The sequence below is a fragment of the Lepidochelys kempii genome, chromosome 1, assembly GCF_965140265.1.
Source record: "Lepidochelys kempii isolate rLepKem1 chromosome 1, rLepKem1.hap2, whole genome shotgun sequence".
Taxonomy (NCBI): domain Eukaryota; kingdom Metazoa; phylum Chordata; order Testudines; family Cheloniidae; genus Lepidochelys; species Lepidochelys kempii.
In genome coordinates this window covers 203,426,937-203,444,643 of record NC_133256.1, presented here as the reverse complement: position 1 = coordinate 203,444,643, position 17,707 = coordinate 203,426,937, and the positions used below count along the sequence as shown (strand labels likewise).

The following is a 17,707-nucleotide window of genomic DNA, read 5'->3' as shown; positions in this document are numbered from 1 at the left end:
CGTCTTGATCACAGACTTGACAAGCCAAATCATCAGTCTGAAAAAAATTCTAATCTCATCAACTGCTGATCACTTACAGACAGGACCCCTTTCCTCCTGGCTACCCAATGCAGGAGCATTTAGGGATTCTTCAGGCAGTCCCAATGCTGGCTCTTCATAGGAAGAGAAGAGAGGAAGGCAAGGACTAGAGGTTAAAACACAGGCCTAGGACTGAGGAGATCTGCATTCAGTCCCCAGCTCTACTGGCCCTTACCGCGGGCAAATCACAGCCTTTGTACCTGTTCCACTAACTGTGAAACTGGAACACTCCTTTCCTACCCCACTGGGGAGCTGACAGGTTTAATCTTTTCTTCATGAAGGACTTAGAGAGCCTCGGGTGGGGAAGGTTAGAGAAACCCACTGGATATCACAATAAAAAAAACCCATGCTCAACGGATTGCATTCTCTGCTGTTGCACTTGGATCTTGACACAGATTTCCAGACATTCCCCTGCCCCCAAGAACTTTCAACCTACCTCAGGTGCCCCAAGCTATAATATCGCGACTCTCCGTCTGTCGACCGCACCACCTTGACCGTGAACATGGGCTGCAGTTGCCTCAGCTCCAGCAGCACAATGGCTAGATAGTGAATGAAGAGGAGAGCATCTACAAGAGACACTGCATACTGCACTATCCCCTGGTAATTGGTGTCCTTGGAGTCCAAGATGCGGACGCCATAGAAGAGCCAGTAGGAAAAAACAAACAGGAATATAAGGACCAACAAGAGGGCCCGGAACATGAACACTCTTGGTATATCCGCCTTCGGCTGACGGAAGAACAGAGCCCAGGTCCCAATCAGAAGAATCAGGAGTTTAAAAGCCACAGAGATGAACAGTCCCTCGCAGACGGTGCCACATGGCTCCAGTTCATCCCGCCACAGGATCTGGGGTAAGAGAATGAAGGCAATGGGGGTAAGGAAGACGAGGAGTCCAAGGACAGCAGCCACTGTTAAACCAAGGTAGCGTTTGCAATCCAAGCCAACACTGTCCTCCAGATCCTTACTGATCCTGGCAATGTCCTCCTGGGAGATGCTGTGCTCCGAGGTGCCTGTGATAGCTGTTGTGGTCTCACCCCAGTTGTCATCCTGAAAGGGAAAGAGAATAAGGAAACATCAGTTTATATCAATTCCTGACATTCTGCGTTTAGAACCCAAAGGGCCACATGGTCACCAAAGAGGATTGGAAACCGCCACAACACAGCTGAACAGCAGGTTTAGAATCCCCCAAAAATGTATTCAACAATAACGTGGGAGCGTGGGAAGCAGGGGTAAATGGTCTAACCGAATTTGGAATTTTTTCTTGCATCTACAGCCCCAAGAGAGATGACTCAACATGAGAACGGCTGTACTGGGTCAGACCAATGGTCCATCTAGCCCAGGATCCTGTCTTCCGACAGTGGCCAATGCCAGGTGCCCCAGAGGGAATGAACAGAACACGGCAATCATCAAATGATCCATCCCCTGTTGCCCACTCCCAGTTTCTGGCTAACAGAGACTGTGGACACTCAGAACATGGTTTTCCATCCCTTCCCATCCTGGCTAATAGCCACTGATGGACCTAACTTCCATGAATTTATCTAGTTCTTTTTTGAACCCTGTTATAGTCTTGGCCTTCATAACAACTTTACATGCTGATTACCGTGCATGGGTCTTTCCTTTCAGTTCCCTGAAAGACAATCAAATACCCTGCCCAATCTGTAGGGACAACAAAGATTATATGTTACGGTGTGAGTGTGAGTAGAAGGAAGGAAGGGGATTCATGAAGGGAGAAAGACTGGGAGCATTTGCTCCTGCTACTTAGAGATCTGGAGAACAAGCCCTGATAAAGATAGCCAGAAGTTAAAAATAGAGGAGCCCACCTCCTGCAGATACAGAACATTCTGTAAATGCAGGAACTAGTGCTCTTCCAGTCCGCAAGTATTTATAAGTGCAGTGCAGAATCCACCTGCAAGAGAAATTCTGTTTCAATGGTCAGCAATGAGTTGAGTGCAATTATGGTTATAGTGAAACCTCATCCATGGTTTGCACTTTCACTGTGTATTTTCTCAGTCTCCCTCACTAGTGGAGGAAACATTACACACATCCTCTGCTGAACTGTTTTAGCCAATGTTTGTTAAGCTAACAACCAACTCACCAGTAATTTGAGGTGCTGGGCCATGTGACTCTGTGGGATTCTACAACACTTGTGAGCTCCTATATTAAAGTACTGGATGTGTCCAAAAGCTGTTCAACCTGAAGCCAGCATATTTGAAAAAGTAGGGACGATTGCCAAAGAGTCAAATTTCAGTCTACAATAAAGTTGTCTGAAAGTCAGCAATAAAAGGATTCCAACTTCAGAGAACTTCTGCCACAGAGATCCTTCCTACTCCATGAACACACCTACACAAGGTCAGATTAACTCTTTATCTTTGTATGTATGGATCTGATGTGGAGCTGCTGTTCAGGGACTGACTCAGACTTCTGAAGACTTGACAATTTACACCAGTGCATTCCAAACTGCATTAAAGCTTCTAGACAATAGGTAGATTCCTTCATTCCACCCAGTGGCACCTTAAGCCTTTGTAGTCACCCAGTCAGTCATTAGCACCCCAACATGGTTTTGGGAAGAGAAAAAGATATCCCAGTGCAAGTGTGTCTGTGACTGATAGGAGAAAACCCTCTGGGCTTCTGCATGGAAATATGCTGACAAAAGTGTTTTAACAAACAGGTTTAAGTTAATTGACAGAGGTAGTGATGTTGCATTGTTCTTGTTCTGTGGTTTCAGGGCCTCCATCTAATCTCCATCTCCATCAGCCCAGTATCTAATAAAATCATCACAATCCCTTCTCAAAAAAGTTATAAAAAAGATTAAGTCTAAAGGAATCCTTGTAACAGGAGCAGACTGAGGCAGCATAATTGTTTAGAATAGATCCAAGAATTTTCACTTCTGGTGCAATTTGAGACATTAAAATCTTGGGCCTAAAGCACTAAGGTTTTAAAAGGAGAGTGAGAGACCAACCACAGCCAGCATCTTGAAACAGCCTCAGCAACATTAACACTTTTTGTAAAAACAGGCCCTGGAAAGGCCTAACGAGTTCTCAAATGGAGTGCAGTACTAGAGTACTCTGCCTTCTGCTAGCACCTTCCATATGATGATCTAGGCATTGTCGATTCTTAACCCCTCCCCACTCAGTGAGGTGGACCAATATAATTACCCCCATTTTACAGATGGAAAAACAGTGACAGAGGGGGAACTGACTTGCCAAGATCACAGCAAGCCAGGGCTAAAGCCTAAAACAGAACAACACACAAGTCCTGGTTCCCAGCCTCGCTGCTCTAACAGTTCTTCCCATTTTAAATGGCATTATCAAGAGTTCATGCAGTCAAGTGGAGCTACCGGGCTAAAAATTTGTGCTGAAAAGCTGCCGGAGCATAATGTCTTTGAGTTGCTAAGAGACAATCCTTCTTGTATTGTTTCTGTATTTTTCTTAGCTTTTTAGTTTACATTACTAGAGAGATTTGCATGAAGATAAAGACTTGTTTCTTAAGAACTCATCAGCATATTTTGCCCCACCTGACACAAACTCACCCATTCACAACTGCTTAACTGGCAGTTTGTGAAAGCTATTGTCCGAAAAAACAAAGAAGTTTTATTTATGTACCTCCATTTGGCACTCTCTGCAGTGGCATCTGGGTGCTCTAACAACTATTAACGCGTACATTGCTGGCGGGGAAGAGGCAGCAGACTGAGGTCTGGTCTACATAACTACTGCGCTCATGGGATGTGAAAAATCCACAGCCCTGAGTGAAGTAGTTATACGAACCTAACTCCCACCCGCCCGCTTCCCCCCCTCCCTCTCCCCACCCGTAGACAGTGCTACATCAGTGGGAGAGCTTGGTGTAGGAGCATCTTCATTAAAGCGCTACAGCGGTGCAGCTGCGCCGATGCAGCGTTTTAAGTGTAGACAGGCCGATTCCCTGAGAGAGTTCCTGGTTTTGTGTAAGACATCAGTACTAACCTAAAAAGTGCATGCAGATGAAGAGTGAAACATAGGATGCACTAAAACACTATTTAGACACTATTCCAAGTTTGTCTTGAAGCGTCACAGCTCTTTAAGGCCACTATTCACGCAGTATGACTGCTTCAAACTGTGGAGCTCCCAGTATAGAAGGGCCTCTGTTCTGATCCAGATGTAATATAGAAACAGTATCTTTCCATTCTTTGCCTGACCTAGTGTCCATATACCTACTGCATGGACTCAATTTTTTGCCGTCACTCCTTTTTCTTATATTTGTTGTACATTGTCTCTTGCTTTCCTCCCTCCACTCAGCATCTTGGTCGCCTGTTCTGTTACTCTTGGAAAGAGTTCTTTTTTAAAAGGTCTAAATTTTTTTTAAAATGGCATGTTGCTCAGCCGAAAAGCGAAGGGGGCTGGGTTGGGTAACTATCCTTGATCAGTGGTAAAAACAGCTGGCTTGGTACGTTTGGCAGGACACAAAGCACCTGTGGTTCAGTAGTAGGCGCTCTTCGAAATCAATAGTGAGCGAAAGCCCTCAGTGTGGCCAGACAGGGCACTGTACTACTGAAAGTGATGCTTTCAGAAGAGACAAAACAAAAGTCCTGACAGCTTGTAAGCTCAAAGGTCCCATACCTTTTAATACAAGCGTGGAGGTATAACTGGATCATTGCATTCTGCCTCTCTAAAAGCCTGTGACCATTTCAATTCTTCATATTTATCTTTAAATCATGTGTTGTGCTCTGTTAAATTGTTACCACATCCCACCACAGAAGTGGCTGCATCTTGGTGGTAGGTGAAGTGATGCAGTCCCTATAGGTAGAGAGTTTTGCAAAGCAGTTTAAGGCCTGAAAAAAAAAACCCAACAGCATTAACTATGATCCAAAGGGACCCGCGAGCCATACCTGCCTGCTACCAAGAGTGCAACAAACACATTTCCATCAGCACTCAGGCAGGCAAAGACAGTCACCAAAGCAGAATGCTGTCCCACAGCCCACGCTTCACCCATCCACGTCTCCATCTGCTTCCCATTCCTTACCTGACCCTCTTCTGTCCGAGAGGCATCATTCCCCAGCAGCGGTTCTGCGGGAGGCGTCTGGATGGTGACTGATTTCTCTGACCTACTGCCATCTTTACTCCGCGGCGATTTGTGCCTGTCCCGACTCCTTTCCCATAAATAAAGGCAAGGGGAGAAGAAGATTACAGGACCCATTCACCAGAAGGCATCACAGACTCAGCCCTCCCAGCGAGATCTACCCACTTTCATTAACCTCCTGTAAATCAAGAGGTGCCCTCGCCTCTTGCCAGTCACTTTTGCGATGCAACCTTCCAGAACATAAACTCCACCTGCTATGCCTCCAAGAAGGTTGGGAGCCAACGTAGATCCCATGTCTGCAGATGGTTTCTGGCAATAGGATTGTAGAGGACTCGCTCCACCGAGGAGCCTGCACCTGCCCGTACAACATGACCCTCTTTCCAAACTTTAAAGGTGCCATCTTGCATGCCAGTCCCCCCAGGGCACGGCACATTAGTTCGGTGCTCACAGAGAGCTCAGCACTGTATAGGACAGTCCCCAGCCTAGAGGACTTAAATTAGAAGCTTTGTACCTATTTCTTCCCTTCTCAATCCCTGGTCACAAACTCCTCCTAGCCCAGCAACATCAGAAAAGGCCTGGAGAAGGGGAAAGTCTCCCACACGTATCCTCAGTGTAAACTCAGGGAGTACTCCCTCTCCCCAAAGGATTTCAGTGGGAGATTTGGGGGTGGCGGGGGGAAGAGGGAGGTCAGTAATCAAACTGTCTCAAGGGGGCTGAGGTAGTACTAAAGGGAGCACTGACAGCAATATTTAGACTAAGATCTTCAGGACAGGGAATGTCTGGGTCCATACAGCACCTAGCACAATGGGGCCCTGATCTCAGATGGAACCTGCTAGTGGCTGCCATAATACATATATAAGCCACAAACAAACTTTGATTTTTAGCTGTTTTTTTAAACACCTGAATTACCCACAAAAGGTATTAACTGAGGGGGAAGGCAGCTGAGGGGAAGAGAGACTTTGCCCCTAGCTGAGAAAGACAAACAGGAGTAGAAAAAAGGAGAAGGAATAGCAAGAACTTTTTAAAAAGCTGGTCAGTCCTCCATCTGGGGACTCTATCCAGCTCTCTCAGTTAATGACTGACCTAACCGAGTTCTTTCCATCTCCACTTTCCGTGGCCCTATTCCTAGTGTCCCGAGAGAGAGAGAAAGTTGTCCCACACTTTGCCTCCTCTAGATCCAGTGTGTTTTGGTCTGCGAGGGGCTTCAGCATGACCTACGGAAGACCTATGTCATGACACTGTGACACTGCCCAGCCTAAAGGACTAATTTGTTAATAACGGTTTCCATACCCTTGTCTGTGGGCTTTTTTGGAGTGACCTGAGTAGTGGGAATATTCCGAGTATGTCGATTCGGTATCCATGGCAGCAGACGCCTGCCCCCGCGCTGGAAGGGGCACTGATCGGCTTCCTTAGACGGTGAGCAGCTGTTGCTCCTGAGGTGGGGTCCTCAGAGAAAGTACCTTCCTGGGTACTCTCAGCGTCCCAATCATGAGTAGCTCCAAAACATCAGGCAGCCAATGACTTTCCACCTAAAGAAACTCTAAGGAGGGAAGAGCAGGTGCCTTAATCTTCAGTACCAACCTAGGAAAAAAGAAACAGATGGGCGTACAATACCGATACTCTACTAAGCAAAGCAGCCACATTCTGACCGTGCTAGGCCTCCTCCCTCCTTCCCCTGTAGCAACTATCAATATTTGTCACACCTGTTCTAAGCGTGTAAACTCCTGTGGACAGATATCACATCTTTTTTGTTCTGTCCATATATTTGTGGAGTAATAAATTATAAAATAAGCAGTTCCTGCTACGCACAACGCAGCCTCATTTATCTCAAAGTCTCCAGGGGACAGCAGAATCTTTGGGTAAACAGAGGGGTCTGGTGAGGGAAAGGCAACGCAGCCCATGCCTGCAGCACAGTGGAGGTCTGTAACTCACTCCTGGAAAATGCACAAAGATACAGTGGGTTCAAGTCTCCACCACCACCTCGCCTGTGCAAAGGAGATATAAAAATGCTACCAAGTCGGAGTGATAACATTTTACACTCACATTGCGCAGGTGCGTATCAGCGGGCAAGGCAAAAGAGAATCAGACCCACCGTGCCTGAACCTGAACTGTTTGCTAAAGTACAAGGTGTGTCCATTTTATTAGCATTACTAACTATAAAATACCATTGATTACAAGGCCCCCTATCACTTACCATCTACATGCTACTTGGGCTATGAACTGCAGCTTTTTAAAAGTCACAGGAGTCAGGGTAGAGACTATTAGATCACATTTACTTTACACACACCCTGGATCTGTGCAAGATTTCTTTCCTGGAGTACATTTGGAACGGCATTCTGGCTTATGACATCTTTGTAACAAGCAGAAAAGGGAACATGCTTTGGAAAGAACAAGATATTGGAACAACAATCAAACATGTCCGATGGAGTCGGAGCTCTGTGCGAGGGACTGGTGGACACTAATCCCTTTCATTCTGGGGAACCCAAATTCCCACTTTGGATTAGGTTACAAATTAAACTGATTAGCGGAGAGAGGAGCAATTTGCCAGTTTTTGCGATGCACACAATCAGGACTGTCACCACACAGATCCCCAGCCTCTAGAATAGTAGGTGGCAGGACTGCAGCTCAAGACTGTGGGCCCTTGGCAGAGCTTGGTGTTTGGCACGAGGAAGGAGGGAGCAATCTTATGCATTTCCTGCCCAGGCTATTCCTGCCTCTCATCAGCGTCGTGGCCTTTACTTTCATTGGTGTTACATTTATTTACAAGTTCTAAGATGGGAGAGTTTGCTTTCATTAAATCCTTCTATTATTTTCTGTTCACAGCAATCTTCAAACCTCTTGCAGGAAATATTCAACCTCCTTCAAAAGAAGCAAGAGTTGGCTTTTTAACTCATCTGGGCTAATCTTTTCAACACCTCATGTGCTAATTAGTGATGTAAGTATACAGCACACACCACATTACACAGTATAAAGTGTGCAGAACAAAGAACAAAATGCTGGTCCCATGGAGTTCACAGTCTGATGGAACAAATGGGGACAATATTACAAAATGTTACATGGATGGTGGGAGCTGCAAGGCCTTTGTCAAATAGTTGGGCGCTTGCAGGAGTTATTTGAATGGAGAGGGCGTTGGCTGTGTGCATGTTAATTGGGAGGGTGTTGCAGCTATAAGGCAGGAAAGTCTCCAAATGAAAGGAGGCACAAAGCTGGGTGGGATGCAGGAGGGTAGAGACCCAGGCAAGAGCAGAACCATGCAGAGATCTGAAAGCAAGTAGGAGAGGCTTGAAGTGTAGGCAGGAGAAGATCGGAAGCTAGTGCAGATGTGTGCGCAAGGACGGTGGTGAGAAGAAAACACCCTTCGCAGAACATGATCAATAGAAACCACCTACAGCCATAATCTGCAATTCCCGTAAATCAGCAAGACTTGCATGCAAAAGAGGAGGAACATCCTGAATTAGACAGAAGTTGCAATTAAGAGGCATGGCCTCAAAGTCATTATTTCCAATCACAAATTGTTTGTGACCTTATTCAAATCTATTCTTTGAGGACAGCTATCCTCTCCACTAACATGTGCCCCTACGATGGGATAACCACCCCAGTATAGAAGTTACACTAGCTTCTACTATAGAGACTAACACTCTTACCTCTCAGAGGTTCTCCAGGCACTTTGTAAACATACATTACTTAAATCTCTCAGCCTCCCTGGAAAGTCGGTATTATCTCCATTTTACAGATGGAGAAACTTAGGCATAGAGGGCAAGTGGCTTGCCCAAAGATCACACAGCAATTCAGTGGCAGAGCCAAGAATAGGAGTATAATTCCCCAACCCCTCCTCTAACTACAACCCTAAGGCAGTAACCAGTGCTTTGATGTAGCAATTCCTTGTGTGTTAGCAGTGGAGCTTCCGTTGAGGGGATGGCGGCAGAGAGATAACCCATGGTGTACTGCTTTACAGGCACGAGGATCTCTGTTGAGAGTCAACATAGCATTTCAGCAGACCAACACTACAGCGAAAGTACCCAGGCTTTCCCCGCATGAATCAAGAGCGGGCAGTTCCCATTCTAAGGTGGGGAGAGGTGACACAAGAGATCAAGTGGAGAACACGCACCCTATATCAGGAAGTATTTTCATTAAGCTAACACAGAAACACCAGGGCAGGCAGGCAGGATCCCACTAAGTTGTGTGTCTGTGTGTGTGTATAAACAAAAGCAACGGTTGTGATGCAACGCCACAAAAAGTCAATGAGAGGGTCCCAAAAAGTAAAACCTCTTGGATCAGTCACCACCAACAGCAATACCCTTAACGCGAGAGTTCTGCAACACCTCACAGCCTTGGCCACGTGACACTGACGGTTAAACAGAGCGCTCTGCCAAGGCTGCAGCAGGGCTGCTATGAATGGGCACTATATCCGTTTGAATTCAGTTGGGAGAGAGAGAGACCACTGGCTTTGCCTATTAGCCAGCTAAGGGCACCCAAACTTTGGGCAACCCAGGGCTGCACTGGCAACTTTCCAGAAGCCTGAAGACCATACCCAATTTGAGCAACATAGAGCAACACCACAGACAACCTCCTTTGGAAGACTGCAGAGATCACAATCCTACAATGCTCCGTTGACATGGAGCATGCACACCCAAATCAGGCAGGGACGGGTGTGCGGTATGTAGCTCACAGTAGGAAATGGCTAAGTCCAGCTGGGATAAACTCTTAAGAACTGCCAACGGGGGTGAGAGAAAGGAAAAAAGAAGAGTCACAAGGGAGGGCTAATTAGGTTGGGAAGCCATAAGACGACAAAAAGAAAAGGAGGACTTGTGGCACCTTAGAGACTAACAAATTTATCTGAGCATGAGCTTTCGTGAGCTACAGCCCACTTCATCAGATGCATGCAGTGGCTCATGAAGTTGACAGATTTCCACTCCATACGGCTAAATTCAGTGCCTTGCATAATGACAGGTTTCAGAGTAGCAGCCGTGTTAGTCTGTAGCCGCAAAAAGAAAAGGAGGACTTGTGGCACCTTAGAGACTAACCAATTTATTAGAGCATCAGCTTTCGTGAGCTACAGTAGTCCTTGACTGGCAGGCCCAGAAAGTAATGGGAAGGCTCCTACAATTAACATTCTGCACAGAGCGGACATGAGTGCAGCACCTAGCACAATGGGACCGAACCTGGTTGTGGCCTATAGATGCTATCACAATAAAAGTAACAATAAATCTCCTCATGGCCCTAGGGGATGGGCAACTGTACTGTACAGAAGCCTTATCTAGTCACAAGCTTGCACCAGTTTAAACCCCAATTTAAGTTCATCATCATGTGTGACTACTCAAGGATGCCCTGATTGTGTTCAGACACTTTGGACTGGCATTGAAGGAAGCCCTTTTGGGTACCAGAGTGTGGTGGGGAAGGGCTTGGGTAGGACTTTGACTGTGTGTATCCTTTTCGCAGCCCATAAAGGTGTTGCAAACTTCACCCAGCTGCTGAGCACATGGGGATACAGAGCCCTGCTATGCTCCCTAAAGGGAAGGTGGTTATGCTGGCAAGAAGAGCACTAGCCCCTCACATCAAGATGAATCACTGCATATTAGATAAGATAGTCTCCACAGGGTACAGTAGAGATCTCTGTAATTAAGGTTGCTAAGTAACTCATTGTAACTCCCTAGTTTCACATGCTCATAAACCGCTCACAAAAATTTCTTCTTTGGAATGGCCATTTTCCTTGCTTAGGGCCCAAGCCTGCTGTTAGTGAAGTCAGTCTGTCATTGATTTCAAGAGAGCAAGGTCCCAGATCCAGGCAATTACCAAAAAGGTTGAGTTGAGTTGGTCGCATTCAGCCCTTTGATTTACAAATGTGAACAAAAATACCCAGCCTTCTATGCTACCCCACCAGTTTCCTCACCATTTCAAGGTTTGCTCATGCAGTGCTTGGGAAGATAACTCTAGATCAGCTCAGCTTTGAAGTTTCAAATTTAGTAAGGAATTAATCTTTATGCAGGTTTAGAATTTCTGCTGAATTAGATTTTGGCAGTTAGTTTGTGAAGTTACGTGCATTTAAAAATGCCATTTGGAGCATAAGCAGCAGAAAGCATCCACAAGTACACACATGTTCAGCTAAGTGTGCAGTTGGCCTCAATATTTAAATGCCACCAACTGTGTATTGGCCAATGGAGGCCCATAAGCTGGCAAACAAGGGAAATTTCTCCCAATTTAATTTAGTAAAGACTTGGAAATTAAATACAAAAACCTAAAAGCTGTGTTAAGGCAATGTTAGGATTGCACCGCCAAAGACCAAGAGGCAGGAAATTTACAAGTTAAAAGTTCCTGGGCAGCATTAACTCGGCTGCACAGTATATCTGTGGTGTTTCCCTATTCCTCTTTTCCTTAAGTGTAAAAGTCATGTAGTTTAATATATTAAATTGCACACTTAAGAACAAATAGAAAGAGCCACGTATGAGCAACTTCACCAAATTAATGTTGCAAGAACATTAACTTCAGCAGTTCCTGACTCAAGCCCCAATCCAGAAATCACACCCACAAGGGCAGAATGGTCTGTCCACGTGAATCCAGTTGTAGGACTCGGGACTTTCATTTTAAGTGCGCAACCTCCATTACGTACTTTTTTTGCACTTGAGTTTGTGGCACGTTTCAGCTTTCACTCTGGCAGCAGCTTTTTTATTTCCGATATCTAAGTTAAGGCCTTCACATTATATGGCATGGATCTTCCTGCAGGAGGAGAGTCTGAATTTGTTTTAAATAGGTAATACAAACACATGGGTGAATCATTTGAACATGTATTACAGGTCCAAAAACACAGCAGTGCTGTTTGCTTTGTAACAAACGGAAGTGTTTGCCAAGCAAGAGATTTGAGTTACAGCCCACACCATGTGCAGCCGCTAGTCTGCGTCCTGAAAAGCTCCTACCGGGCTTTCTTTAGGGCCCCGGCTAGCTACTCAGCAGCGCTTCATTGCAGCCTTCCCCAAATTTTTGGAAGCTGAGTCTGTACCTCTTAGTTTGCATACCCCCCATGCTCCTAATCTTTTGTGGGATCCTTGGGGAGGAGGGCACAACCCACACTTTAGGAAACACTGGTCTTCATTATATGATCTATGCTTTCATGAGCAGTGACATAGTGAACGACATTGACATTTAAAGCGTCCTGGCCTCCGAGTTAGCCTTTGTTGAAACGAACAGGGCAGGTCAACCTTGGAGCCATTGTTTCAGGCCCTCGGCAAACTCAGGCATACTAATCTGCATTGGTTATACGAAGGTCACATTTTCAAGGTTTTCTCTGAAACCGTAATAGCTAGACTTTTGGGGGTTCTTCTAAATGAAAGCTGAGACTCTGGAGAACAACTGAGAGGTCTGTTTGTACCCCCTCCGGGGGGGGCATCCTTTAGGACCCTTTGTGCCACTTACACTTCAACTACAGGGGGTGGAATGGCCAGTGGATCTACAGTCCCAAATCCAAATCCCTACTGGGCAACCCAGCTGGGCTTCATAATGTGCACCTCTTACAGGGGCTCCCCATCCTTTTGAAAGTAGAATTTCACTGGCTTTGTAATGTCCTCAGTAACAATGGAGGAAGGGGCAGGATTTGCTCCAAAGAGAAGTGTGAACTCCTTCTATTCATCTCAATGGGACAGTAAACCTGAAGTGATGGTAAGCAATTTATTTGCAAAAAATATTACCCATAGCACCCAGTCAGCCCTTTCTTCTTCTGTTGGAGCACTAGATACCCAAGGTACCGGCAGCCACTAGCATTTTAACCACTCTTTCATGCAAACACTGCTCTGATCAGGGTCAGATGTTATGGTGCTTAGTTTGTTAGTGGCTATCTGGAGCCCTGAATGCACTAACCTTCACTCCAGTGGTGGAGGTGAAAGGACAATAGCAAACATGGGAATTTAGAAGCAGTATCCTAACTTAGACACAGTCTGTATATCTGCTTAGCTTTCATGCTCCTGGCTGATAGCCATCGGCGGTTAGCTACCTCTCTGTGTGGCTGAATGTGGGCTGGAAATCCTTCCAGAATTTTGACTTGCAAGGAGTTTTTTTTAATAGGAGGTTTTCTGTAACTCTATTCACCATTTATTTTAAAGATTAACAAGTTAAATTACTATAGGACCAATATTGGTCTCAGCTTTGCAGCCAGTTATATATTCAAACCCCAAAAGGAATAAAAAGCCAAGCCTCTTTAAAATCAAATTCTTAGAAGGTTAAATACTCAGCAACTATGAGGCAAGAATTACTAACCCAAACAGCAAAATACAATTCTTCTCCCACTAATCAAAACTATTTTCCTAACTGATATTCTAACGCTATGTACAATTGTTAGTTCTGCCTCCCTAGAGTAAGAAAGCTGATGACCTGTCATTTGCACCTTCAGGAACATGTAGCTAAAGAGCTCAGCCTTTGGTGCAAGAATGGTTATTTTGAACCATTAAGTAACATTCTAAACAAAGAAATTAAGTCTTTTTTTTTTTTTTTTTTTTTAGCACCCATTCAAAGTTTGCAATTGTTATAACAAACTGGCAAAAGTAATAACTCAGTCTTCTTCAATCACCACCTATATTGCTAAAAACTAAAAGGAGTGTCCCCTGCAGCCCAAGTGCAGGCCTGTGCTTTCGGAGCAGAAGGATCTCAGGTTTCTCTCTATCACTGAAAGGCTGTAAGTTGCCATGGTCTAAACTTAACAGACAGCCAGGCAGACCTGTGTAGCCATAAATTGTCACATTAGTCCAAGTGATCAAACTAAGTTCTGTATAACTAGATCACATTATGCTTTACTAGCTTTTTTGTCTTATACACCTACCCACAGTTACCCAAACAGACTTGGAATTTAAACAACTTAAACGTCATCCAGGGAATTAAGATATATTTGCAGAGCATTGAACTCAGTTTTAATTCACTGGTTTATTAATCAATGACTAATTTGCTCCAAACACAGGGCTTTAAAAATTCACTTGCCATTGGTGAGTGGGACGCTTTCCCTGGCAACCCTGCGCAAGGCAGTGTTGCCTTCCCAGGTCTGCAGGCAAGCCCCAGTGTGCCTAAGCTGCTGCTCATAGCCCTGCCTGAAGTTAGCAAGATTCCAGTTGTGTGCACTGCTGTTATTCAGGACTCTGTGGGCAGCAATGCCAAATGACAAGACTCTGGTCTGATTTATGCTGCTGCACGGGAAAGCTCTGAGCAGCAAAGGCAGAAGATCTAGAAAACAGAGGCTGGGGCAACCCTTGCAGCAGCCAGGAGGCTTGCGGTGGGGGGAAGGAGAAGTGACAAAAAGCTCCTTCTCCCTTCCACCAGAAGCGTGGAGTGCCCAAACGGATCAGGCACCTACTAGCCAGGATGTGCAAGTGAAGTACACGCTGGCGGGTAGCTGAGACCCACAGAAGCCCGCTTACCGCTTCCCCGACCCTGGTTTAACAGAGGCAGCGAGATGCCTGCCAGCCTGAGCCGAGGGGCCACCCAGCCTTGAGCAGCCCAGCAGCTAAGAACCATCCTCCATGCCGGGCGGCCCCCGATGGGAGAGGGGCTGTGGGCCGCCAGCCCCCAGGCGCAGAGCACGCCCGGCGCGACCCCCCGCCCTGCTGGGGCCGAGGGCTGAACAGGCCCGGCAGGACGGTGGGGGGCTGCTGGAGGAGGAAGCCGGGGAAGGGCTGGCACGGCCGCAGCCCCCTGGGGCTACCTGCCCCGCGGGGGGAGGGCTGAGGGGCGCAAGCCGCAGTGGGACCCCCGCCCCCGCGGGGGAGGGGATGTGGGGCCAGCCCGGGGAGGCGAGAGCAGCCCCGGGGGTGCTGGGCGCGTGCAGGGCAGAGCCCCGCGGAAGCCCCGGCCCCGCGTTGGGCAGCGCTGCGGAGGGGGAGCCCGCGCCCCGCGGCGGGCCGGGGGAGCCCCAGGCAGGGGGAGCCGGGCCGCCCACGCCCGCACCCACCTCTCGCGGCCGCTCCATGCTGCTCCCGGTACCAGCCCCGCTGCTGCAGTTGCTAGCGCCGCCGCTTTCCGCTTCCTGTGCCCGGCGCCGCCCCGCCCCACCGCAGGGACCAGCCCCCCAGGACTAGCCGCCCTGCGGTCCGCCTGCCGGCCCCACAGCCCCCTCCGGGACCCACCGCCTGCTGGGACATCTCCCCCCCCCATTCCGCACAGCCGCTCCAGGGCCCCCCGACCTGCTGGGACCGCCCCCCTGCCTCCCAACCTCCAGCCCCCCCGCCGCCTTGGGACCACCCCTTGCTGCTCCCCCAGCCCCACTGGGACCTGCCCCAGGCCTGCTGGAACAATTTGTATAGTGGGAGTGGTGAGAGCCATTGACTCCAGCTGTAAGCCCTGTATTTCATGGAAACCATTTGAAGCCAGGAGGTGCGGCAGCACCCCCAATTCCAGCACCTTTGACCTGCCCTACTGCAAGCTTCCCTCAGGGCCCCCAGCATCCCCAACTATACCCCATCCCCTCCCCAGGACCACACTCTTACAGACACCCATGCATAAGAGCAGCCCCTGCCCCTCGCTCCCACTGCAACTCTCTTTAGGATCAGCCCTTAGAATCATAGAATCATAGAATATCAGGGTTGGAAGGGACCTCAGGAGGTCATCTAGTCCAACCCCCTGCTCAAAGCAGGACCAATCCCCAACTAAATCATCCCAGCCAGGGCTTTTTCAAGCCTGACCTTAAAAACTTCTAAGGAAGGAGATTCTATGGAGACCTCACTCCTTTCAGGGCAAACAGTTCATGAGGGCCAGGAGTGCTTCTGAGGGCAGGTCTACACAACCTCTAAAGTTGATCCAACTTGCGCTACTCAGGGGCACGAAAAAGACACTCCCCCTGAGTTATGCAAGTGTACACCAGTGCTATGTCGGTGGGAGATGTTCCCCCGCCAACATAGCTTCTGCTTCTCATGGAGGTGGAGTAATTATGCTGTTCCAACACTATAACCTCCCCCACACCCCCGAGCCCAGCCCCTTGCACCCCCATACTGCTGCATCCACCTCTGGGATTCTTGCAACCTTCTCTCCTGCAGGATCAGCCCTCTCCAGCCAGGGCTCGATTAATCACTAGGTACACAAGTGCCTTCACTCTGGGGTCACTCAATATCACCATGTGCTGGAACCCTCACTCTACAGTATGAAGCAGTATGCTCCAACCCAAGGGGCTGCAGAGGGAACCCCAGACAGCACCCATTTCTCTTCAAAGGAATCCAAGGAGCCAGTAGATGCCACCAAGAGGAACTCCACCTGGGTGCGGGAAGAGCTAAAGGACCAGTAATAATCCCTGTGGTTGCAGAACATGCCCCCTGCTTGCCCCATTATATTTCTTCCTCCTAGTTTGGTGGATACCCATTGTGGGCTAGTGGATATGGCACTAGACTGGGAGTCAGGAGGCTTGAGTTGTGTCCCTGGGTTTGCCACTGACCTCCTATGTGACCTTAGGCAAGTCACTTCACCGCTCTGTGCCTCAGTTTCCCCCACGCGCACACCTTTTGTGTGTCTTGTCCTATTTAGACTGCAAAGTTTTCAGTGGCAGAGCAAGCAATAGACTCAAGATCTCCTGGCTTCCTGTCTTGTCCTTTAACTACTAGAAAATGTTCTGTCCTTTAAAGGAAGCAGATATTTAAGATGTTTCTTCATGTTATATGTTAATGCAGGGTACTAGGTTATTGTAGTGTTAGTTGGGGGATGTTGGGTTATGTGTTTTTTCCTGCACCCTCTTCTGCCCCCCTTCCCTGAGCACTGTCACAATTGTATTTGCAATATCTGTATATTTGATCTATGATATTTGATCTATATCTTATGCTCATTTATAATAGAACAAAGGCACAAAACTGATTAAGAGATTAAACTTTCATTTCACTCTGATTTGGTAGCTTGCTATACCTACTTTGCACTGGTGTATGCAGGGTATAACATGAGTGGAGTATCAATTTATTAACTCCATTTTATATGATGAGTGGAACACACATCTAAACTTGCCTGAGGGCAGCATATTGAATTGCATTCCAGACTAGTTGCTCTGCCCTGGAATAACACTTTGCTGAAGGACCATCACAGAGCAATATTGAGTGAAGAACTCAAGTACTGGCCCACTCCTATAGAACAATGATTTTTCTATGCCAGGGTTTGCAGGTGGGGCAAGCTTAAGAAAGGGGCAAGGGGGTTGGAGCTTCCCAGTTTAAGCATACGGCATAGAGGAGAGACCCTGCTTAAGAGCATGCCCAGTGACTCCATGACACAAACCCCAGATAGAACATAGGCAGAAGAGAGCCTTCCCCAGCTCACAGAACCCAGTTGACCATACCCCAGCACAGCTACCAGAACTGCCAACCATAGAGACAAGCACCCACAGCTGGGAGCAATAAAGAAAGCAAACCCAACTATAAAGGAAGGGAGCAGATAGAGAAAGGGAAGGCAAAGGGGCAACAGCCTTACACCAAGCTGCTTTCAGGAGACCGATAAACTGCAAGCCTGAGGGTTTAAGGGCTGCTTGATTTATTTTATGTCAAGTTGATAAACTGGCCTAATCTGTGTTAAATAGAGGAAAGCCAGTTTGGCAGAAGTGGCCCACCCAAACAAGCCTGCATGCAGAACTTTGGACAGTAGG

The 17,707-nt window shown here is 47.4% G+C and overlaps 1 protein-coding gene across 2 annotated transcripts in view; it reads right to left on the bottom strand.

The window, feature by feature from the left end:
- Positions 1–15,121, bottom strand: part of VANGL1 (VANGL planar cell polarity protein 1) — a 52,977-nt gene extending 37,856 nt beyond the window's left edge. The window contains exons 1-4 of one of the 2 annotated variants that reach the window (XM_073309155.1): positions 15,050–15,121; positions 6,418–6,708; positions 5,071–5,197; positions 515–1,122 (exon numbers count right to left, since the gene is read on the bottom strand). In XM_073309155.1, coding sequence (XP_073165256.1) covers positions 515–1,122; positions 5,071–5,197; positions 6,418–6,488 — 806 coding nt within the window. In that variant the 5' untranslated portion in view covers positions 6,489–6,708; positions 15,050–15,121. The remainder of the gene's footprint in view (positions 1–514; positions 1,123–5,070; positions 5,198–6,417; positions 6,709–15,049) is intronic. The other variant, XM_073309165.1, reaches the window with a different exon arrangement.
- Positions 15,122–17,707: the final 2,586 nt, after the last annotated feature.